This window comes from Columba livia, chromosome 2 (assembly GCF_036013475.1).
Source record: "Columba livia isolate bColLiv1 breed racing homer chromosome 2, bColLiv1.pat.W.v2, whole genome shotgun sequence".
In the NCBI taxonomy this organism is placed as follows: domain Eukaryota; kingdom Metazoa; phylum Chordata; class Aves; order Columbiformes; family Columbidae; genus Columba; species Columba livia.
Window position 1 is genome coordinate 56,344,082 of NC_088603.1, and position 26,019 is coordinate 56,370,100.

The window sequence follows — 26,019 nt, forward strand, 5'->3', positions numbered from 1 at the left end:
ACTAAAATATTTGGGGACAAAGCCCACTGTGTAGAGCACACATCTGAAATGGAAGGGAGCTCTATGTTTTCCTGTTTATGATGGCCACGTAAATGAAACAAAGCAGATCAGATACTGTCACTGGCAGAACCAGCTGTTCTGTATGTGACATTTTTCAAATAAGGAAACCTAAAAATACCATAGAACACATACAGATAAGACAGGGAAACAGATAACTGAGCAGTGGCATGCTAACACTTGCCAGATCATCTTCAGTCATCAAGGCTCCATGTTTTCCCATTGAAATCAGTTGCTGCTTCACCACTTATTTCAAGGACAAATCTGGATCTTACACAAATGTTCACACTGGGATCTCTTCAGGGTCAATAGGATGCACGGCGCTTTGCAGAGGAAGCTGAAGAAAAGCCCTAACTGCTAAAATGTTCTTCCAGATCTTCAGTAAAATCATGATGTTTTCAAAGACACTGATTTATATGCATTTCTATCTTCGTTCCTCATCAGATTTCTTAAACCAATTCTACATCGACAGTTTTGAACAGTAGAGTCCAAAAAATTAGGTCAAAGTCAAGCATCCCATTTGAGTCACAGTTCAGAGATTGCTGCTGTTTGTAATTTCATCTTTTGCAGCATGAGGAAGTACTGCACTGAGAATGAAGGGATTTATTATGCATTTAGCAATTTAATATTATAATCCCAGCTACTGGGAAGAAGGTTAAAGTCCATTTTCTCTCCTCTCCTTCTGCAATGCTTAAAGCATTGCAAGGGCACCAGCAGATGCCAGTGATGCTGGTAATACTGTAATAGCTAGAAACCAAGGTTTTATTTTTCTGCATAAAAGCAACCAAAATCAAACTGAAAATATCTCCAAGCTGGGTCATCAGCTGCCATAACTAGCACATCTCCACTGAAACTGGCAAAGCTCTTTGGATATATGCCTCTGCATTCTTCAATGCCGTCACACACGGCACCTAATCCTAGTGTTGAAAAGGGCTTCAGTGCTTTCTCTGTTCTTGAGAAATAAGGAGCTAACTGAAGGCACTTCATGGAGCTTTAAGAGTCCTAATTCCAAGTTCTGCTGCTAACTGTGCCCTGTAATGGGTCCCACCTAATTTTAACTAATATGTCTTGCAGAGCAGAAGGTCTTGAGCTTAACAGTGTGAGTTATTAGCAATTGTCGGAGTGGAGGATAGACTCATAAGTAACCATGTACACGGTGTCCAAGCCTGGTGTTGAGTAAGACAAGTCTGAATAAAAGACTTCCTTCTGGACAGAATCCATGGGGGAAGGAAGACAGATCAGGACAAGAGACTCAAGACCCTTTTTCTGGCAGCAGCAGCTATTGAGAAGCCACAAGCAAACAATCAACACATCCTTAAGAAACACAGGTTCTTGCAGGCTGAACTTGTCAGCCTTTGTGAGGGAGCACTGCTTGGGAACCAGAGGCAACTGTTCAAAAACAGGCCCCATGTGAGGAAAGAGAGTGAGATCCCTGCAGTCCAGCTGCAGCCGAACAACCACGAAGATCCGCTCCTGGACTAAACAGGGGCTCAGCAGGAGCGTGTGTGTAACCCAGCGAGGTGCAGAGGTGGCTGGCAGCCTCCCTGGCAGCCGGGGAGCGGAGGCAGGTGTCTGCTTGTGGGGACAGGGAGGCACGGGGTGCTGCAGAGGCACTCCTAGGGGGCAGGCAGCCCTCTGCAGCTGAGAGGGGAAGCCCCATCTGAGATATCCCTGAAGAGATGTGAAGCTGCTCCAAGCTGATTCATTTATGATGATGACAAAACACAGAAGTGTGTCCCTGCTGCAGGGAAAGCTGGTGCATTCATTCCCAGGGAAGAAAGAAACCCCAATGGCTGCGTGTCTGGTGCACGCAGCCAGCTTGCTGGAGTGAGCTCCTACAGGGAGAAATTCAGAAGAAACCTCTCCCTGACATTCTGGCACGACATAAGAAAAATGGCCAAAATTGTCCATTCTCAACTTTCAAGATTTGCCCCAGAGAGTTTCATGTACCTCTAATGGTACCTTTACACAGGAAATAACTTGTTCAGAAACTTTACCTGAAATTTTATTCATAATAAACCACCAAAAGATTATTTTCTAAGCTATGATCAAATGTAAATTAATATCTAATAGGTCATGTATAAAAGACAACATTTATTTCATAGATCTCCGGTTTGAGGCACCCAAATACTTTGCCACAGATGAGTTACTGCCCAGTGAGGCAATTTGTCACGCTTCCTTAAACCTGAGAAAACATTATGGGTCCACTGACTTGATTCTCTTATAAACTGCTGCACAGAATCATTAAGCCATGAATATGTATATGTCAAGTCAAAACATTTCAGTAATGTTGTTGCATTAGTATTTTAGCTCATTCTTAAACTGTAAAAGCAAAAGGAATCTGTACATGGCCTATGGACCATTGCCTCATACTGCTATCATTACAAAGCAACAAGGCCGGCCTGACCAAGAAGCTGTGTGTTGCACAGATACATAGGGAAAAGGAGAAAGAAATCCTTTGCATTCCACTCCAGAGGCAAATTCAGTATCTTGTCTGACTCTTACAGCAACATTCGAGTCACGTTGCAACAGACACCTGGCTTCAGTCTCGTGAAAACCTGCCCTTTGCACACTGTCCAGACTTCCCTAGTCCTTGAAAATACACTTCCCATGCCCAAACCTCCAAAGGCCAACCATCCCACAGGACAGAACAAAACTAAGTAGGCTGAGATGGGGTGAAAATTATAAGAGCCCTCTTCCCCACCCTCTGGAAAAGCCAGGTATTGCAAGAGGTGATCAGTATTCGTTTGTCCACTGAGTCACTGTGAATAAACGTAACACCTGGCACCTGGGGTGGGAAAACAGGGAGGAAGGTACCAGAGTTGCCATTGGTGAAGTCCTACTAAGGAGATGCCCAACACAATGCTGAGCACCTGAGACTGTTTAGATCATCACAGCCCTTCTCATTTAAGAAGGGGTGTCAGGATCAAATAACCTACTGGATATGTGCCTGCTGCAGACTGCAACTCCCCAGGCAGCTTCAGCCAGCAGCATGCTATCTCTTGCTACCTGTACAACACAGCTCTGGTAGTACTGTTTGTTGTGCTTTTTAATCAATTCCTGTGTGATATGGCTGTCAGTGTACCACAGGCAGGGGAGAGAGACATCTTCTCAAGCAGTATTTGACCTCTCCAGGATGAAGCATTTTATTTAAGAGTTAATTAAGATGGTTGTGCACATATAATCATTCTTACACATACAGACATGCATAAAAATGCACAAGAAAAGTCAGGAAACATGATGTCAAACCTCAGTCTGCGATCAGTTTGCCTCTGTGTGTATGCACATGCTAAAAGCCTCCACAAAATTACTGGGAATGGAAAATCTTGTACAGACTTTAATTAGAGCAGAACACATTTCAGTTTTCATCTTGTGATTAAGAATTGTACAAAAAAAAATGTCTCCAGCTTAGGTGAAGATATCTCAAAAATCAGAAAGGACGTGTTACTCTCACACACACTGCCAACAGAGAGGGCTATACTGAAAAACAGCTTGAGTTACTACACATCTAGAATAAGCCTTACAGTTTTGCCAAATTTTCGAAAGGTAGAAGAGACCAGAGCTTGATGTATAGTATGGAGACACAGCCTTGTACTAACAGCAGGAGAAATCCTGAACTACAATGCTGCTGAAGAATTACCTATGAACTTCAGGTGAAACACGAACCAGCATGCTCCTAAACTCCACGTTAGACAGAAATTCAAGGACTCCTAATAGTACAGCATGGCACAGACTTGAAAATAAGAGGGTTTGTTTTGTGCGGCTGTTCTGTTTGGAAGGCTTACAAGACAGCTGTCACCTACGTTGATTAAGTTCCTTCACAAAACAGGCTTCCTGGAATGATGCCTTGAAAGAAATAAATATTCATGCACGTCTCTTAGACTGCTTGGAGTTCTACAGAAGTTTTGGATGTGCTTTACAAAATATGCCATTGCTGCTCACAGAAAATAACACTCAAAGAGCAACTCAAGTTTCTCTTGGACCCATTTGTTTTCAGTTATTAGTCTACCCTTTCTACACTTTCTTGCTGCTGCTGCTGTTCCCTAGCCTCCTTGCTCCCTTCCTTCCCCCCTTTCCCTTGAGGGCTGAAATTTTAATAACTCTAACATATGAAGCTGAAGAAAAAAACCAAACAGTTCTGAACACAGGGAGGGATGCAGCTTAACATGGTAATAACCCTCTTTGCCTTGGCCAAAAACAGATGGGCAAATAAATGCTTTGCTACCAGTAATGGATCTTATTGCTGGTAGACAGTATTTTACATACTGAGAATCTGAAAAAGACACCAGACATTGACTCTAAATAAGCTACGCAAACTCTACAGCCTGTAAACTTTTACTTTTCTGCAGTGCCAAGTTCTTCTTTAAGCACAGATACTTATTTTCTAGCCAGGCAGCAGTGTCCCACCATTTCATGGCAAATCAGGCATAATGTATAAATTAGTAAGTACAATCCAATCCATGGAACATGAGTTTGATGCCATTACAAATGCTGTTAGAAATGTATTCCAATTGTGCCTTCTCTGCGTGTTTTGTCCTTATTACGCATGTCAGTGCCAGAAATGGGGTATGCTTCCAGGGGAAAAAGACATCTTCTGTATGTTGCATCTTAATAGTAAGATTGTTGAAAACAAAGGATTCAATAAAGTACCATTCAGGCTACAACAAAACTTTTCTAGTATTGCAGCTAAAGTAGTTAGCATGGCAGTAACTCCTTGTATCTTACAATGCCTCATTAATGACATTTCTACATTCCCAGTGGAAAATGTATGTTCTCTGCAACAAGCGGTTCAATTGAAGGAAGCAAATGGATCTTTTGCTAAGATTAAGTCACTGTATTTATGGATAACAGGTGTGGAAACTCCTGGCAGATTTTGAAGGTACCGGCAAGAAAGGGAAAAGAAAGCACTATGACAATGGGAGGAAACGGGAGAAGGATATTTAGGAAAAAAAATTTAAAAAAGTACTACTTACAAGCCTCGGAGGCGAAGCCAGATCTTCTCTATTTGCTCCGGCTGCAGGTATTTCAGAGAGTTGCTCTCAAATTCTTCGATTTCCTTAGTGGGCGACTCCATGGCTGCCGGTGAGGGCTCGGGTTAAGGCTGGGCGCGGACGGGCGCTGCCCCCACACACACACACACACACGCACACGCTCCCCCCGTTTAACGCTGCCCGGCAGCCGACGGCATTTTTGGCCGCCGCTTCTCCCCCCGCCCCGCGGGGCCGCGCGGGCAGCCGCGAGCAGCCCGCGAGCGCCCAGGTGCGCGCGGGGGGCGGCAGCCATCCCCAGGCTGGCCCGGGGCGGGGGGGGGGGGGGGGGGCGGGTCGGAGCCGCGTCCCCATTCCGCGAACCCACGCGGGTTTGCCCTTTTTTTTTTCTTTTTCCTTTGTTTTGTTTTTTGTTGTTGTTGTATTTTTACAATAAGCCGAGGATACGCTTACAGCCAAGACCAGCTGAGGGCTCTTCACGAAGGGAGGAGGGGACGACAAACCCCTCGCTGACAGCCCGAGCTGCCCGCACGGCAGCTGGGCCAGGAGCGGGGCGGCTGCACGGGGGTCCCGCCACCCCGCGACCCGCAGCCAACGGCACCTCCGGCCCCACTCCCTGGCATTATTTTATTCCACCCCCGCTTCTCCGCCCCCCAACTTACCGGCAGCGCTGCTGACAGGCTGAAAACGTGATAACTGAGGGGAAAGTCGTCTGTCAGCATAGCCCGGGCAGGGCTTCGCCCTCAGCCTCCCGCACACACACACACACACACACACACACGCACGCACAGACACGGGGGCGCCGGGGGGAACGGGCTGTTGGGAGAAAGGCTGGCTCTGACTGAAAACCCAACCAAGCCAAACCATTAGAAAAAAAAAAAAAAATAATAAAATAAAAGGAAGGGTGAATTAGAGAAAGTGAGCGACTCACTCCTGGCAAACAGCCATCTGCTTCATCGCAGCCAGACTGTATTCCCGAGAGAGGGATGCGCAGCATGGGCTAAAAGGCTTCAACTGGGGCAAAACCCACTTTAAAATAAATACATCGGTAAACCACCATTGCCTAAAGCCACCCAAAACACGGCAGGGGAAGTCTGTACACTAAAGAGAGATCAAGCCCAACACGTTAGTCACGGGTGTATCGATGCCTTTCAAGAAGAACCACAAACAATACGTTATAGGAGAATACATTATTCATAGTGCACGAGGCTTGAAACAGGACCTATGGCTCAAACCCAACACATTTGCACAGAGGAGGTTAAAACCCCAGTTTTGCAATAGGACGCAAGCTTTCAGGGTCCCCCAGGGCACCCTCATGCCAACCCCAGGCACAGCTCAGGGACCACTACACGGGGCACCCCTCTCTACACCTGTAGGGTTCCTGCTCCAGACAGGAGGACAGACCAGGATTTCCTTCATTGCACAGACCTGATCAAGGGTAGGTGCCAAGAGGATGGGGCCAAACTCTTTTCAGTGATGCCCAACAACAGGAGGAGGGGCAACAGGCACAGACTGAAACACAGAAAGTTCCATCTGAATACGAGGAGAAACTTTTAATTTGGGCGTGCCAGAGCACTGGAATGGCCTGCCCAGAGAGGTTGTGGTCTCCTTCTCTGGAGACATTCAAGATGGACTAATTCCTGTGCGATTGTGTACACTTATGCAGGCACGTCGCAAGAAGAGCTCCCCTGTATTTCAAGGCTTCAGGCAGGCGCTGCCTCCCGCTCTTTCTCACAACAAAGCAGGAATCTCAGACATAGTGATAAGGTGCCTAGAGTTTCTCACAGGCCTGTGTTATCTAACACAGATGTTCTACTCATCCAGCACACAAGGTCAGTAAAATAATTAGTGTGATGTATGTGCTTTTTCTACAGACAGGTGCAAGTCACTTGAGCATATTTACATTTAACTAATCTCCTCGCCAAATCTTCTGCTATATTCCCATACAGCGATCTGCTCTAGGTGAACCTGCTTTAGCTGTTGTGTTGGACTAGATGATGTCCAGAGATCCCTTCCCACCCTAGCCATTCTGGGATTCTGTGATCAATCACCTCTTCAACTCAGACAAGATCCCATGCATGCCTCTACTGAGTTAAAGTAATTGATGTGGTGCTTTCAGCCGAAGCCACTTGAGCAGAGGGAAAAGAACCATCAAAACATTATTGTCCTATCCTTAACATGTTTTCTCACATGTTGCAAAAGTTGCCTCTGGAGAAGCAGCACTTGTAACAGAGGAGTCCACCATGTGAGGGAAGACAGGTTCCCATGAAAATATGCTTGGTGGTGACTACTTTCCACTCCAGTTGCGCAAGTCCACACACTGACACTCTGAATAGTTTGTGGAAATGTGAAGAATATATTGACCAGCCTAATCAAGCAATCCCCTACTTAAATTACTTCAATCAGTTCTTGGTCATGTAAGTTGCCTACTTGAAAAATCTAGCCAAGCAAAGCAGAAACACACCATCCTGCCTGTATAGAGGGTCTCGTACCCCATGGGAAAAAAATAACATTGCAGATCTATACATCTGTACAAAATCAGTGGGGTTATTGCTTTGGGCTCTGTAAGTGCAAGAGGGCACGTAACTGGGATCGGGCACTGAAACTGCGCTGCTGAGTTGGTGCAACCATTTACCAATTCACACTTTTCTTTCTGCATATTCAAGGGTCCTTTTCATACACATGAAAACTAGAAGCCTTGCATCCACTAATGAAAAAGACAGTTTTCACTGAGGACACAGGGGAAGAGTTTAAAAAAAAGTTTTGAGGTAAAACCACAAATCTTTAAACTTGTCTTCCAAAGTAGAAAAAGTGCCAGGGTTCATTTTAATCTAGTGAGATTAGACACAGCTCCATAAAAAGTTATATCGTATTGACAGAAAGAGAACTGAATTAAATATACTGAATCAAAGCTTACATTATGGAGTTTTACCAACTTTGTGGCACTTTTGACCTTGTCAATAAGATGTCCCAGTCATTCATGAGTAAGACCCAGAAGCTCAGCTACTTGTTTCATAGGTGACAGGTAATCATTTCCCTACTCCTTATCTCAGTGTCTCTGTCTGAGAGCCAGCACAGCGTTGCCACCCTACCTACAAGAAGGACAGTGAGTTCCACTGATGAGGAGGAGACTCTGAGACTAAGTTATTATCATCCCTCATAATTTCTGTATCATTTTGCCAACATGCATACAATATGCATTTGATATTAGGCTTTCCAAATGCAAAGCATCCCGTTTAAGGAAACCCTTTATAGCTTTTAATATTCACACAAATCAACACAGAGATCCTGAGATTTCTATTTTGCTATAGGAGGCAAGGCTCTCTCACCCTTATGTCCTGCAGGCTTTAGATATTAAAAAAAAAAAAGCCTCACGTGAAAACCAAAGTCAGGTATTCCACTCCATGGACACATGGCCTACCACAGTTACATAAAGCAGCCGGAAGAAGAACAAACCCCATTTACACTTCATTTTTTCCTGTATAGTTCTTTCAATTCTATAGCAGGATGCACAGAATTGCATTTTTCCTGTTCCGCTTTAGTCAGGAGCATTTTCCATTAAGTTAAATTTATTACCAGGAATTATCATTGGAACAGAGATGTATTACCAACATGCCACAGCCCATGCACTTTTAAAATAACATTTTCCCTTGAAACAATAAACGTATCAGCTGCAGCTCAAGACTAAAATATAAGTCAACAACAATCTGATGCTGGTGTAACTTGCATGTCTGTACCTTACCCTTATGTTATCTCTTTAACCAGTGACTCATTCTTTTCTTCAGCAATAATCAGCCAGTCACGATTAGCAGAACCCAGGTAATTTTCACCTTCACTATGTTATTATTTACTATAAAAATTGTGCATTTAAAATACCAGGTAATTCCAGAAAGAATATGTACGTAATGACAGAAGACAAAAAGTTAAGGAAAGCAAACCAAATGATTTTCAGCTGATAGCTAAAAGCAAATGCAGAGCGATGACTAAGAATTAAAGGAAAGTTACTACAGGCTGCAGAAATATCAGAAAAATTATGAACTAGTGTCATAGTTATGAAGATATAATGCAGGGAAGAGATATTGGGCAGGTGAAGATACCAAGGTGGAGAGAAGAAAAAAGAGAAATATGACATTCTGTGCCAGGCTAGGATGCCTCCACATATTTGAAGAACTAAATTAACATTGAGTGGTTCCTGTTAAAAATGTGACACCAGAGAACATAGATATCTTCCAGGCCTTGAGTGGTACGTGGCCTTTTGTTTCATTGTATTTTGACCTCCAAGAGCCTTTGAGATCACAAACTACCAAACACAAGGACTGTGCATTCTGATAGCTAGTTGTAAAAACAAATAAAACCGGGAAGTCGAGACAGGGGCCAAATCAGGAGAATGGGACAATGGAGACAAAAATGCCATTGCACTCAACTGTTGACGAAACTGAGGGCTGGACCGGTATGATGTCATAGCAATGATATTTACAGGAATTACAGGCAGAGAGAGATCTCACGGCATTTGCAGGAAACAAGGTGATATGCAAAACATGAACTGGGAGCACTAGCAAGAACACCACCAGTGATGGAGCCTGTGGAAGCCAATGGAAAATCTAAAGGCAGCCACAGAGGAATCAGGAGCATGTCTGAGGATGCTGCTGCTGCGAAAGGCAAGCGTTTTTACAGTTGTGACACTTAGCTGAGGGAAGTTGAGACAAAGACAGCAGTTTATCTGCTCAATGCAGGTAGAGATGATTACAATGAAAGAGTCATGACAAAGGGCGGCTTCCTGCCCCATTTGACTTAGTGTCGTGACACAATGTGGAGCTGAGGTAGGAGAGAGGTCCCTAATGAGATACCACACAGCAGCAACACTGTGGTAATAAAATAAAATAAAATAAGCTATTAGCAAGAGTCTCTCCCCTTCATTTCCTGTTACCTCCCCATTTGGCTTTGCTTTGTGTAGAAGACTACTAGAAAAAGAGTAATTTGGGATGTCCTAAAGATAAAAAGTTTCCTTCCTTCCTTCTTTAACAAAATTTTACAGTATAGTAGCTGTTTTTTTCCTTCCCATGATGAAGAAACTCATATAATTAATTAGAGGCAAGAAGGAATTCCCAGCAGCTGAGGCAGCATGAGGGTCCTACCTGCTACCTGACTCAACAGACACCTCCAGCAGCCTGGTTGCTTGTGCCCTGGAGAGGTCACCTTATCCTCCTGATAACATTCAACCTCATGACTGCAACACTACATCCAGGGAGGGTCTCTGAAATACCTGATGTTGATTTTCAGAAACCTAGTTGTTTAATGAATGCTATCCTTCCCATTGCCGGGTGCTAAATTCTACCAGCCGTTAGCTCCAAGTGGTTTCAATCTTTTCCTTAGAGTAGTTCTTAAGGAGACATCCAGGTATAGCTGCTGCAATTGGTGAGCATCTTCAGTTTTCTGCAATAGAGTGCGATCCTCAAACATAACCAGCAGGCAGCTGAGTCTAGTTGAGACACATTCAAGGAAAATAGACAAGTTAGGAGCTGTAGAAGCACGAATAATTCCCCAAATGGTCCTCTTTCCACTTGTGTACTACAAGGGACCACCCAGAATGTTTGCTCTGGGAACCTCTTTTGAATGATACAAGGAACTGTGCAAGCAGCCATAGTAAGCAGTTTTCTGACAAGAGGGAAGACGCCTGTACCAGCTTGGGGCATATGCTGTCTGTTTATGCTCCTTCTGCAGTGATGATGGAACATGACGTTACTCTTCACTGCCTGCACCTACTTCATTGCCTGTACCACTTCCCTTTACACAGATGCCCACTGCTGAACAGCTTATGTGTTGCACATGTCACTGCCTTTTGGTGGTGAGGAAAGCAGTTACAGAACACATCTTTCTTTCTGCCCATTTGATTTTAAGGTACAGATGGGGTAACAGGGAAAAATAGGAATGCAGGTTATTGGTATCACCATGTTTGAGCTCAAGTTTGGGATTCCCTTGCTTGTTTAAGTCCTGTCAGTCTGATTTTGTGATAGGTGCCAGCAAGACAGCAAACACCAGGACAGCAGCTGTAGCTGTAAAAAGTTATGAACTTGTCCCTTAAGTATCTGCAATGAATACACATAATCTTGCTTGCCTTGTTCTTAAACAGATGCCCGCCTCATGGTGAGCAAGAGTAGCTTCCAAAAGGGTGACGTTTATAGGCTGAGCAAGCAGCACTGCTTCAGCTCTTGCACTCGTGTTGCTGCACAGAGGCAACAAGTCATGGGCACAAAGCAAGTCCAGCTCTGAAAGGCAGGAATGGCACCACCTGGTTCACTCCATTTAAAGTGTTGTCCCAAAACCAGGGTTCTTTTCCCACTGTGCATGCAAATGGGACAAATTTACACACGGAGACAAAATAAGTGAAAGACTGGATTTCCCTCTGCTGCTCTGTTACCTGGCAGGAGGTCCAGGGCAGGAAGACTCCTTCCTGAACCCTGAAAGAAGCTCTCTTGCCTCCTCCGTTCACCTGTGGGAGAGGAGACATGGCAGACATCTCCGACAGCTTTTGCATGGTACCTTCCTTGGGCACTAGGTCCTCTCTGTCAGTGACAACAAAGAATGAAGAGCAATGCAGAGGTCCCAGGCAGGCCAAATGAACCCTGCACCAGCCTGCTCCTCCACAGAACATAGATTTGGGTAAATGGGGGCTATGCCCTCTTTACCTCCCCTTCCTCAGTCCAGGACCATACTTGCATTCATGCTAAAAGCCTCTTGATTGTGCTGCACAGATCCTGTGCAGCAAGGATCTTAATTACAGGAATTCTTCCTTCCTTACTAAGTGCACTGTTCTGCAGAACTGCAGATGCAGGAGGATGCTGCAGACACGCAGCAGAGAGGTGTTAAAAGGCAGCTGAGGTGGACAGCATCCACAGTGTGCCTCCACGAGAGCAGGCATTTCTTGCAAAACACAAAATATCAGGGTGTACAGGAGTAGATCTGCCTTTCTGACGATGGTGGTACAGGTATTTCATAAGTGAGTCCAAGACAGAATGGTCAGAGCCACTTCTGACATATGCATGGCTGTAAACTAGGCTCTGTCCTCAGATTAAAGTCCACAACAACAACTTTCCTTAAAGGCATGTACAGTTCCTTTCTTTTGCTTTCTAAGCAAGGACTAGAAAAAGAGTGGGAAAGCTCGGAGTCTGCTTTGCAGACTTCACCAGAGCTATGTGGGTTTAGCAATAACATTTAAAAGGCCCACTGCAATGCAACCAAAAATGCTTCCAAGGCAGCAGCATGTCTAATGTAAACAGCACAAGCAAACTGGAGTGATAATTTCAAGCAGCAAGATTTCTGAAGTCTTTGCTGGACTGCAGCAAAAACAGCTAAGCTACCCCCATGCTGGAAAAGTGCTGAAACGTTGCCTATTGCTATTCCTACATATTGCCTGTGTGAACATGCATTTTATCCCATCAATTAATCTGATTTGACAGAATGAAAGCTTCAAGCATTATAAAAAATTATATAATTAGTACAACTACAATGTATTCATATGTCTGTCTATGCATAAATAATCCAGAATATATTTTATTCTCTCACCGCTAATGCCTCCAACCAAAATTGCAGAAGAGTATTTATCTTTGCTTTCATTATTGTGTGTCTGAGTCTGAATCTCTGAACTTCAGTTTTGGCAAACATTGTGATGAGTCTGCTAGTACCATATTCCAAAATATTATACTAATACTATATTCAAACAGTTTGTGAAACACTGACATTTCTGCTAATTCTGCTAATGCCAAAATAAGACTGGCGGATTTTGCTCAGTCTTTATCCAAGCAGGAAGAAAGTTTTGCTCGCTTTCACTTAAGAATGATTTTTTGTTTGTTTGTTTGAGACGAGCTTAAGAGGAGGGAGAGGGGATCAGCTGTACCACTGCATTGGATTTATCTTATTTATTCTTAATGTTGAAATGTAAGATAGTGATTGGGAAATATTTAGACATTGCAGCTGACTCGTATGCATTTTTGAAAAAAGTCATAATTACAGCACTCTGTCCTGAGCAAAACATAACTTCAGAAGGTTGACCTCTGAGAAAGGTAATGACTGTGCTAAGTCTATGAAGAGTTAATCAAGAAATCATGAGATTCAGGGAATAAATGAGACAATTCATATAATAGCATAATTAACTCTGTCACACTTCACTACAAAATAGATGATAGTGAACAGAATAACTTGTACCTGATTCAGCTTTTGGCTGCTGAAAAAAATTAATATTCCCCTAAATAGTAAGCATTTTTAATAGCAAGAAACTGTCATCGAAGCAGAGATGCCTGTGTCCCATTTAGTCCAGAACATTATGAGGTCCTAAGCCTACTGAATGTGCTCTAAAGAGTCATAATTCAACTATATATTATTCAAATGTAGAACACACAATGTATCTGTTAGCATCTGGAGTTACTCTGGTGTAAATGGGGTACATTGGTTTCAGATTTTTGTTACAATTCCACTTTATAGTTTTAAGCAATCACTCAGTTCCCTCCAGGCTGGGGAATTTTGATTTCTGCTGCATCTAGTAATTATGGATAGTTTTAACTTCTCTGTCTGAGAGGCAAACAGATGTGGCTGGCCCAGAGAATGCTGCTCTCTCAAAAAGTTTCAAAACCAGTGAGCTAGATAGAGAGATATATAGATACATATAAAGATAATATATTAAGACTACTGCTGCATTCTCTGCATCTTAACAATGTGTTCCATCTCAGACTGCCACCAGAACTAGGCATACTATGAGAATTTCAACCAGGAGTTTTAAGGGAGGCAAATTTTAGCTTTTTGTCGAAGAAAATAAGCAAACAAACAAAAAAGTACAAAGGTGACAGTAAAATCATTAGCACAAAAAAAAATGTGACTGATGAACTTGGTGGAAATTGTGCTGTTAATTTAAACTTTTCTTAAGTCAACTGAATCAAACTGACAATTTTGATCAAAAGCTCAGGTGACTGGTAAGAATTTTTCTGTCAAATACTATCAACTAGTACTGCCACTAAGACAAGCACATACCTCTTCTGTGGTCTGTCCTTTTTGACCCAGAGTTGCTCAGTTTCTGTGAAGGCAGATTTAAGAAAACTTGCAGAAACCTTTTTCAACTTGAGAGGCTTACCAAAATGAGAAAATGCCCATATTGGTGACACTTGAAGTTAATACTTGAACCATGGCATTGCAATAGCTCCATAAAAATCCCTATTGCACTCACTCAAGGCACTGAAACTTTGACACTGCAACTTTGACAAAAGTTTTGAAGGGCATTTTTTAAAGTCTGTTTTTCTTTAATGACCTCCACAGCACTAGAAAGCCTTAAAATCTATATTACTATACATGACAGCTTAGGAAGGAGGCATGAGACAGGAGTGATGGTTAGGGGAAGAGAAGCCTTATAAAATGCTGTGCAAAAAAAGAATGAGGGTAACTTGAAAACTCAGCTATGTGAAGTCTTTGCAAAAGCAGGTAAGATGTGAGCAGTCCAAGCAATTACTTACTTAAAAAAATATCTAATCAGAGGATTAAATAAGAACTGGCTTTCTAGTCTTTTCCTTTTTCATTAGCAAGCATCCAGTGAGGTCAAAGTAGACCATTTTCAGGACCTGAAGCTTTCAACTTTCTTGCAGAGTTTCCTGCTCCAGTCATCCTTCACATCTTCAGATGCAAAGAGACTGAAAAAATACTGAAGTTTATTCAAAACAAGAATGAAGTTGTCTCAGAGTTTTTTAATGACTACTTATATGTTTGAGAGCTAAAAGTGAGACGTTTTCCACTTGTCTGTCTCTCATACACAAAGTACATTTTATTACACAGGCCAATGCTGCCCCCTGTACCATGAAAGTGCTATATTTGATCATATATTTGATATGCACAGATTACAAAGAAGGAAGACAGAAATTATTGCATACCATATTTTATCCCTTCTGGAGTTAGGAAATAAATCTGTGACTATCATGGAATATCTGTGTATATACCATTGAATTTTATGGACTTAAAAGCATCTCCACTTTTTTCCTTTTTAATTAAAATCTGCCTAGCTGCTGTACAGAGGGAAGATTCCCAGTAGCTTTTTAGGACTACCACTGCTTTTTGTGCAAGGGAGCCCAAATGCTCTTCCTTCCCTTCTCCTCATCTGCTCTCTCCTGGTGCAGAAAGATAGCCACCACTGATCACTCCACTTGCCTTTGCTGGCAGAGACAGCCACATCAGGGCAATTTAACTAACCAGCTCTGGCAGACTGCAGTCCAAGTGACAAATGTTAGCTTTGGGACCCTTTCCACCCCCAATTAAATTAATATTTCCCATAATTCTCCATGGATAACATGCATTGGACACGGGTGAAAGCAGAGTGTGGAAGCAAAATGCAAAACCACACTGCTGTAAAACCAAGGAGTCCATCAGCAGCAGAGAAATGTCTGCCTGGTAGCAGGGATCTACAGTGTGCAGGGACCTTTTGCTGAAGTGATTCGCAAAGCACAAGCTCTTTAGTGGGATCTCAGCAGTGTGCCAGGCATCAGAGCTCAGTGGAGAGAATAATTAAAGAAAACAGAAGCAGAATAAAAAGCAACATCTATTTATCACATTGGATCATGGCTGATTAACCTGGTCTCTTCCTGAAATCATTTCCCGTGATCGCGCAAATGGGGTAGATATAACATATTTGGAGTTTACAAAGGCCTCTATTTCAATGTTTTGAAAAAAACAGGCACTGGCACCGACAGTTTTGGTGTGAGCTGGGAAATGACTAAAAGTAATATGAGGATGTGGGGTAAATTAGCCTTCTTGGGACTCTCTACTGCCACAGCTGGCCTGCCTTGTCCTTGCTCATGTAAAGGCTGAGGGATCAACTGCTTCAATAGAGCAAAAGAAAGGCTGAAAAGAATTGCAGTTGTTCTCTGTAGGTATCAAAGATAAACACCGGGGCGGGGGGGGGGGGGGGGGGGGGGAACAAAACAAACAAACAAAAACCAACAACAACAAAACAAAAAAACAAAACAGAAAAACCACACTTTTAAAGGAGCAATCTTGCCACAAGAGCAAATGGATATAAACGGGCCCTGAATACAACTCAGAAGCTGGAAGATTTCTAATCACCAGAGCACTGAGCCTCTGGAAAAGCCTTCCAACTGGTGCAGCACAAATGAAAAATCCCACCTCACTTATCTGAAGATGAAGGTTCCCCAACTCCCTCAGGGTCATACCCAGTGCAGCAGGATAGACGCAGTAACCTATGCTGAGTCCTGTGCCCTGCAGATGTTCCTGCTTCTGCACAGAGAGGTCTTGTGCTGACAGCCACAGGGGAGGACAACCAGCTCAGGGCAACATACTCTCCACAGGGGAAAAAGAAGGGTTAACAGGGGTCTCTTCTGGGAGGAGAGGCAAGAAATTAGCATATTGTTATTCAGTCTTTGCTTCACATGAGTGAAGCAAAGAAGGTTTAACACGTGTTCCTCAAAGACCACACTTTTTCTCAGCTCCAGCAGCTGAGCTCCCTTGAACATATTAAGGGCTTTGGGGCTTCCTCCCTTCTAAGTTGTCTTCTGCTAGAAACAGGAAAGGCCTGCCCTTTAAACCTAAAGTACCTTTTCCCCATGACACAAATAAGAGTTTTACGAGTCTACAGGTAGGTTTAGGCACTTCAGTGCAATGACATGCTCCCCATCCTCTGTATCTGCAATTATCCTTTCTGCCATGATTGATTCTTATCATGCTTAAAGCCAGTAATGTTTATAATAACACAAAAATTACAGAAAAAAATGTCATAGCAAGAAAACATATATATGTGGATGTAACTGTGCAAACTCCAGAGACTTCCAAATAATGAGTTTTGCCACATCAGGCAAACAATATTGCAGAATGGCTTGTCACAAGGAAGGTTTGAGGTGTCCCCTTCCCTTTCCTTCCCCTCCCCCTGGCATCCACACCTCAGGATACACAAGGCAGCACATTCAAAGGCAGCTCATACATTCCCACCTGCTGCTGCAAAACTAAATCCTTCTTGTATGCTGGAAGAAAAGAGGATGTCAGCTCCTTTGACCAGGTTTCACAGGCATGTGCCCATTCAGGTAGAATGTCCCAAGGGATTTGTTCACCATTGCCACCACGTATTCGGAGAGATTATTCAGGGGTTGGTACTGCTGTTCCCTCTTTTCATTATCATGTTGTGCAGAGAAGTATCCTAAGACAGACAAACTAACATAGAGATTGCAAGGAACGTGAATATATATGAGACCCTGAACACTGCAAATCACTATCACAGGAAAGAAAAAAACTTATTGTTGGCAAGAGATTCACAGTCTCCCTTTAGCCTTTTGTTTACCACTCTCTAAATCCTGCACTCTGCATTCTGAAAAGAAACCCACTGACCTAAAGATCAAATTCTTACACTGCTACACTTTCAATGGATGCTTTAACCTGTGCAGCATTTTAGCTAAAAATCATAGTGTTCCTCCTGCATCTACAAGGACCGTTTTTCAAATGGACTTTCCAAAGCCCTCCTAGAACATCACAAAGAGTTTACAAACTACACTTCACCGTTAGCCTTCACCACTGCCTTGTGGCATTTCACTGGCAGCACCGTAAGTTGTCAATAGCTAAAAATCTTCTAAGTGATACTTCCAGATAAATCCTGCATCGGAAGAACAAGTGATATTCCTAAAATCCTCATTTAATCTGATTCCTGCAATTCTCATTTAAATGAGATCCATTGATCAGACTTCAGCAACCTCTTGTTCACACTCTCATCTAACCTGTTTCCCCATTTTCACTGCACATTACTGCAACCTTGGCCACCAGGGCATGGATATAAGAATAAATTGAAGTACTGAAGACAGACCACAACAGTGCAGGAGGTCAATGAAACAACTGATATAATGGTTCCCACATACAGTATTTGACTGGTGCCCAGGAAGGATGAGGGAGCAAAGCATGCCCAAGGGAATCACCATCACATATTTTCTACATGTGTAGAGATCTCTCAGCCAAATCCTATGCAAGAACCTCCAAAACGGCGACTATGAATGTCCTCTCCAGATGTCTCAGCTTCAGATTCACCATCACATGAAAATCACTGTACTTTCACATATTGATGAAAAGCTATGTCTGCAATGTAGCAAGTGTCATAAATCCACCAAACTGCATCTTAATATGACCTGTGCAGACCAAAGAAGAATCCACTAGATTCATTAGTGCCTTAATGTGTTCCTTCTCACCTGCTACCTATTTTTTTTTAATTGCTGAGCAGCAATCAGTTCACTCATCAGTAAATATTTGATTTATATGTATCAATTAGCTGCCACCATGATAACTCACTCCTGAGCACTTCCTAAAAAGGATTATTATTGCTTTTTGATTTCCATGGATTTAAATGTTTATCCAGTCTTGAATTATCATTTTTCTATATGTCAGTTGTGACCATCTGCACAGAGGCTAAAATTACACCTGTGTGCATGCATGTGTGTGTTTGAGTATAAGCGTGAGACTAGACACAAGACTGTTAAGGTAAAAAAGGCAAGCACTGAAAGTTTAAAAAGAGCCACTACAAAGAGTGCACAGGCAGCCCTAAGCAACTCTGTTGCATGCCAACAATCTAAGAAAACTTTTAGGTATGTGATTATATCCATTTCCATACTGCACTACACAGACCCTGCACTGGACGCTGAAGTCTTTCCCTATGGACTCTCAAGGGGTTTCCATCTCTTTTCATATTAGACTGCTCAGCTTAGTAACCAGAGCAGAGAAGGCCTATAGTGGTAGAAGACCTGGAAATAGAGTCTTACAATAATGATTTGGCTTACATTCCACACATTCACTCAGACACATGTGATACTGATATCAGTAAGGAGGGAAAGTGGAAGTGGCATTTCTTTTTCATGCAGCATCCCATTTTCATTATCATTCCCTCTACATAAGGCAATTCTGTCTCCAGCATTGGTATGATATAGTTTTTTCTCCTGCATTTTACTCAAATGGTCTTTGTGTTGATATTTTTTAGCTAATTGTGTGTTCTGAACAAGGTATTGGGAGCATATTGCACATGGACTCTGCAAATGCTGCATTTTAAGGATAAGTGATAAATATGCTGCCATAAGGGAACTGCCACCCCTGAGTACATAAATGTGATTTGGGGCCTGTTGTGCCAATAAAACAGTGCTTAGATTTGGCTGTTAGTGATGCATCTACTGTAAAAACACAAAATATTAATAAACCTCCTTGTGGATCTTGGCAGCAACTGGATTCAGCATAGTCTTATGCTGCATGAAATCTCAGCCTATATGTAAGTGTAGAACAAATTTCATGCAGTATTTTAAAACTTAATTCACAATTAAATTGCCCTATTCTGCTCAAAGCCCAATGAATGCATTGCAAACCCAAGAAGTGGCTCAGACATGCAGCTGGTGTCAGTTGTGGTCACTCATTTCAAAGCAGTACCTTCTCCAGTGAGTCTTCCACGGCACTGATTTATAGCTATCCAAAGGCTCCTAGAAGCTATATTTTGTCTCTATGTTTGGCCAGAAAGAAGAGGAAATTCCCTCTTTTCACCAGCTCTGACTTCATTCTAGCAGCTCCACACTCCATTATGATGTGTCCTGAAATGGATGCAGCAAGTCTGAGCAATTCTAACCCACGCGACTTGACAAAGTGTGACTCATGCTTTTAATCAGAGCCGAGAAACAACATTCCGCTGCAACATTTCATTTTGCGAGGGTGCTAAGGGGAGCAGAGGAAGGGGAAGGCTTTTTCTGCTTTCAACTGGAAATAGGTTAAATAAGCTTGCAGAGAAGGAATTATGTACAAATAACTATTAGAATTAATGGTATCTGCTGTTCTGATTTATTCTGAGATTAGTGTCTGAGTAAATTGTAGAGATCAAAAGTTAAAAAGAGAGGAAGCGAAGGAGGAAAGGAAAGAAGGGAAGTACAAAGCACTTTGTGAACCCACAGTAATAAATGGTAGGACAAACCACACCTCATACCAACAAACCCTTCCAACTTCCTGCAGAAATATTGAAGAATTAACACTTTTTTCTGCAAGTATTTTTCTGCAAGTATTCCAGTCACTAGTTTAAGAAATTTAATCTACTACATTTCAGTTATGTCTTAACAATAAAAATTGCAGGTGTAATTTTTCAATATATATTTGACTGCATTTTCACATGCCAGTGTAAGATTGCTACCAAAGCAGCCATTTGTAGTTGGAACAGGCTGGTTATTTCCTCATGTTGGGCCAAACAAATAGGTGTTTTGTCTGTGCATTAACAGGCTTGAAATTGTAACAAGGAACCCAGTTTTGTAAACTGCAGAGTCCCTCTGATTTTAGTTACACAATTATGTTAATACAAAAGAAGGCAACAAAATAATTTAACTTAATCTTTGGTTTACCCTTAGCATTTTTTTGCATATTAGTTTTAATCCTAATTTTCAGCTAAGATTGATCATCGTAGGATACAGACAGCTCTTAGAGGGATTCCATTCTTCTTAACTGTATTGAAGAGCAATAAAAACAACCCCATTTAAACATGAACTGAAAAGGTCTATTGACTTTTATCTACTGAAGAACTTCAGCACATGGCCAGGAAAAGCCACAGCTGCCTGCTCAAATCACAGCCTCCCACTCCTCTGCTGGGTCAATTCCACCACCACAACAGAAAACTTTGCTTACAATGTGGGAATTCAGCTGACTCACATAACTAACAGCCTCAGCAGCTGTCTTGCAACAGGAAAAATCTTTGCTGGTACTCTTACCTCAAAAGGAGACGGACTGGAGAAGCCTCCAACGATGCTCTTGAGGTTGAGAGGCAACACCTTGCAGAGGTCCTGGTCATTGGGCAAGAGGGCAGACATGCCCCACCTCTCCCAAGGACAGTCCTCCAGAGACAAGATTTGGAGACAAAACCATACAGACCTCCCATACTAGTACAATGGACTGCCCTATATCTGTAAAAAATTTAGTTTCATTCCTGAAGTATTCTAGGTCTATTGTTGTTTGCTGGATTCTTGGTTTTGTTTGGTTTGGGGTTTTGTTTGTTTGTTTGTTTTTAAATGGGCATCCTGATGGCAGGTGTGAAAATTCAGTGGCAGCAAAACAAAATAAGGCATGTAGGACATTTTACTTGCTGGTCTGATTAGAATAAAACCTAAGATTCCTAGAAGCCACATCTTAGTCGGTTAAAGTCTTGTTCATAGCACCAAAACCAAGTACTCCTTGTAGAGTATTTTTAATGCATTCCAAACTAGAGCTGAGTAACTGTAGTGCACAAGCTGACCTTTCAAATGAACCATACAGAAGCAGATCACAGTGCTGTTTCCCCAGTTTTAACTCTCCTTGGCTCTTCCCAATTCTCTTTTATGAAATTATAGAAAATTAGAACAGTTTGGGTGGGAAGGGACCTTTGAAAGTCATCTAGTCCAGCCCCTGCAATGAGCAGGGACATCTTCAACTAGATCAGGTTGCTCAGAGCCCCATCCAGCCTGGCCTTGAATGTTTCCAGGGATGAGGCATCTACCACCTCTCTGGGAAACCTGTGCCAGGGTTTCACCATCATAAAAAATTTCTTCCTCATGTCTAGCCTGAATCTCCCCTGTTTTCGTTTAAAACCTCTACCCCTTGACCTGTCATAACACACCCTTCTAAAAAGTTTGTGCCCATCCTTCCTATAAGTCCCCTTTAAGTACTGAAAGGCCACAATAAGGTCTCCCCAGAGCCTTCTCTTCTCCAGGCTGAACAACCCCAACTCTCTCAGCCTGTCCTCACAGCAGAGCTGTTCCAGCTCTCTGATCATTTTTGTGGCCTCCTCTGGCCCCTCTCCAACCGGTCCATGTCTTTCCTGTGCTGAGGGCTCCAGAGCTGGACACAGGACTCCAGGTGGGGTTTCACCAGAGCAGAGCAGAGGGGCAGAATCATCTCCCTCAGCCTGCTGGACACACTCCTTTTGATGCAGCCTGGGATATGACTGGCTTTCTGGGCAAATTTTGTAATGCTCTAGGAAGCCTTATTTTAAGAGAACTGACAGTCTCTAATTATATGTTGAAAAATCCAAAAATTACACCTAGGAGCTCAAAGGAAAAGCCAGCCTGCCTGCATGTAGCTGTAAACAAGTTTCCAGCTCCCTGAAGTCTATTTGAAGTAGAATATGCAAAACTATTTACTGGTTAGGAGTTAGTGCAGTGAGTTAGTGGTTTCATAAAAAGGTACACAGCAGCAGCTACCAACTTTATCAGAAAGCCTTCAAGCTTAAACCTAGGTAAGTGGCCCCTTTTGCACTTAATTTCCAAATGCCAGTAGGTGATGCAGTTGGCTCAGTTCATAGGAAGAATCCCCCCTATGTCAGACAACTAAGCACACACTCGAGATCCATGCACTGTCCAAACAGACATGTCTGCTCAGAAACTATCTAAAATTTTACTCCAAAGATACCTGCAGTGCCGTGCAGGAGCTTGATTCACAGTCACGCTCAGTGACAGCAATGCCAGGTAAAACTTATAAATATTGATCATGTTTTAACCTGAATACTTGTCTATTTGATCTCAGTGTTGCCACATGTGGGGTGTCTCCTTAGAAGGGAATGTAGCCCCATCGTAGAAGGAAGACCAGACCCTGGGATTCAGTTGGGAGAAGTTCTGTGCCTGCATCTCTAGCAGGATGCCTAGCCTGTGCTGTTCTTGGTGCCAGCTACTCTCAAGTATTTTCACCCTAGCAGTATAACATGGAGCCCTCAAGCGTTAAATTATAAAACATCACTTTCCCCAAGAACTTCAAAAGGCTTAGGAAAAACTATTAAAGCATTCTTATTCTGAACCAAATAAAATAGGAATATTTTTTAAAAATCACCCATGTCACCATAGTACTAAAATAATACTTAAGGCTTCCTGACTCTAATAATCTTCATAGCCAGGGAGATTTCACCTATGAATCACTGGCCCATGCAGACTGCTGGCAAAATCATATCTATACCCAAAATATATGACACGAGATGAGGTAACAATAAAATCTCAACTGTCTGTGGTGCATCTGCAATATATATGCATGCTTTAAACAAGGGTTGATGAAAATAACCCACCAACAAGCAGGAGCAACAGAAAAGTGATGCATGCAGACTATAGACTAGTAAGAGATTAATAAATAGTTAATGAAGGTAAGGAAAAATAAAACTAGCTGTAAGCTCTGCTCCAGAAGCAAACACTGGGACATGTGAACTAGAACTCTTCTAAAACATAAATTTCTTTTTTCTTATTTAATTTAAGCAGGAGTGAGTTAAAGTCCATTTCAAAATGTGGTTCAGGTTCCAATCCCCCCAGAAAACTACCAGTATAGAAGTGTAGCTGTCCATCACTCTTCTGATACCTTGAAAGGGGGCTACAAAGCCCCAACTGAGAGGGCTACAAACCCCTGTCTGTGGGACAGTGCTGTAAAACCTCCTAAATATATGACTTGCTTCCTGCTAGGATGTATGGGTTAAAAAAGCTGATTTAAACAAAATTAACTTTAGAGCCTTCAATGATAACAACAGCTACCCTGAGTCTATCAACCAGTTCCTGACATGAGCATCTGGCTTTTGTTCTCACTTCTGCAGTATGCAACTATGATCTCACAACGTGAGCTTCTACACACATCAAAAAATTAACTGTTCCCTGCAATGACTTCTGGCTGAGAAAACCAACCGTATCGTAATAATTCACCTACTCACTTAACTGGTAGTAGTCAAGTGGGTCAGGATACTATATACACTTCTACATCTGGTAGGATGAGGCACTCAAACTCATTCTCTCATATTTGTATGCCCTTCAGCAAAGCACCTATAACAGACACATACTTTAAACAGGTTAATGAAAAAACAGCAGTAGAGTGAACCACGCACGCAAGTTATAATATGGGAAGTTAAAATCACCGAAGTGAAAGCTCAGCTCAGCAAGAAGCAAACCTACCACAAATTTGATTAATTAGATGTCTTTAGAGTTTAGGACAGGTGATACACACAGAATTTGTTAAAGCAAGAAAAATGACATTAAGGATATAAATTTTACTTTTTTCAGATATCAGAAATGTGTCACAAATACCAATAGTTTCCTTAGAGAAAAATGATCACACCTGCTGCTAGTTGTCAGTTACTGTCTGGCATGAAACATGAGGACATAAACAGGTAGGTTTTAAGCATTCCTCTTCAGTTACCACAAATAATTCCATGTTGTCCCATCTGATGACAGTGCTCTCAACAACAGTATTGTTACACACTTTTGGTCAAAAATCAGTCATGTGAAACAGCGCATTGTTGAAAGCAACTGGATATGAAAGCAATCAGCAGGTCTCCAGCTTTCAAGGTCACTTTATATGTGTGTTCCTAGAGGATACCTTTTTTCTTTAAAACCTACTCCACTACTAAGTCAAGTATAGCAACCTTAAAAGGCCAGCTACAGAAACAAAGTGAAAATGAATGATTTTTCATCCACAAAGAGCCATTTGAAGTCCCCAGTAAGCTGAATGCTGGCATTCTCACTGGTAACCATACTAGCAGACCCCTATTCTATTATTTTTTTACAGTTATCATGTGGTCCAATATATGGGCTAAATATCAGAACTTTCCTAAATTCAGTGACTAGACACACAGCAGAGATTTCTCAAAGTCAATTTAATTCTAAGGGGAAACAAAGAAACCAGGTGCAGCAGCTGAAATTCAGAGTTTTTCTTAAAGAGTTTCTAACCTTTGCTTCAATTAATTAGCAAAATTTATAAACCTCAAACATGAGTTACAATTCTACATGAAAACACATTGCCATTAACAAAGCAAAGTGACAACAAGATTTCCAAGAAGGTGAAGTTATGCCTCATGGAGTTAATCAAGGTATTTATTTAAAATACACTCCCTAATCATGGTAACAATGTTCACCACCATCTTTAACCATGCCTATGTTCATTAACTCAAGTATTTCAAGTGTTTGGATGATCAGGGCTATAAGGACTTCCACCTCCACTGTTACACTGACAGGCACTGACAGTGCATCAGGGGAATAAGTAATCCAGCCATGGAGTGTGGTGTAGGGAAAGACCAGGGCAATGGAGAACCTGAATCCTTTTAGGCACTCAGGCAAATGCAGAACAATATCAGCTTGGCCGGGAGGAAAAAACCCAAAACCAACAAAAAAACCCACAAACAAAACACATAAACAAACAAAAACACCAACACAAACAAACAAACAAAAAATAAAACAACAAAAAAAACCAAACAACAACAACTACCACCTTAGAAACAAAATGGAAAACAAATTAATAAAGCAGGAGAGAAAAACCTACAAATTTACAGATGAAGAGATCACAGAATCATAGAACAGTTTGGGTTGGAAGGGATCTTCAAAGCTCATCTAATCCTGAATCTTCCCTCCTTTAGTTTAAAACCATTAACCCTTGTCCTATCCCAACAGGCCCTGTTAAAAAGTCTGCCCCCATCCTTCTTATAGTACTTTAAGTACTGAAAGGCCACAGTAAGGTCTCCCTGGAGCCTTCTCTTCTCCAGGCCAAGCAACCCCAACTCTCTCAGCCTGTCCTCACAGCAGAGCTGTTCCAGCCCTCTGATCAGTTTTGTGGCCTCCTCTGGCCCCTCTCCAACAGGTCCATGTCTTTCCTGTGCTGAGGGCTCCAGAACTGGATACAGGACTCCAGGTGGGGGCTCACCAAGCACAGCAGAGGGGCAGAATCACCTCCCTCGGCCTGCTGGACATACTCCTTTTGATGCAGCCTGGGATACGATTGGCCTTCTGGGTTGCAAGCACACATTGCCAGCTCATGTCCAGTCTTTCATCCACCAGGATCCCCAAGTGTTTCTTGGCAGGGTTGCTCTCAATCCCTTCATCCCCCAGGGTTGGTGCTGGGGGTTGCCCCAACCCAGGTGGAGTACCTTGTACTTGGCCTTGTTGAACACCATAAGCTTCACATGTGCCCACTTCTCGATCTTGTCCAGGTCCCTCTGGATGGCATCCTGTCC

General features: G+C 42.4%; 1 protein-coding gene across 16 annotated transcripts in view; it reads right to left on the reverse strand.

Annotated features, from left to right (window-relative positions):
• The window catches only part of PDE1C (phosphodiesterase 1C), a 387,838-nt gene that overhangs the window by 206,268 nt on the left and 155,551 nt on the right, over positions 1-26,019 (reverse strand). For 3 of the 16 annotated variants that reach the window (XM_065052083.1, XM_065052082.1, XM_065052080.1), the window contains exons 1-2: positions 5,493-5,650; positions 5,031-5,133 (exon numbers count right to left, since the gene is read on the reverse strand). The exons of 8 other annotated variants lie outside the window; for them this stretch is intronic. In XM_065052083.1, coding sequence (XP_064908155.1) covers positions 5,031-5,131 — 101 coding nt within the window. In that variant the 5' untranslated portion in view covers positions 5,132-5,133; positions 5,493-5,650. Of the gene's footprint in view, positions 1-5,030; positions 5,340-5,492; positions 5,651-5,707; positions 5,884-26,019 lie in introns of those variants that run through there. 5 more of the 16 variants (XM_065052075.1, XM_065052074.1, XM_065052079.1 and 2 more) reach the window with 5 other exon arrangements.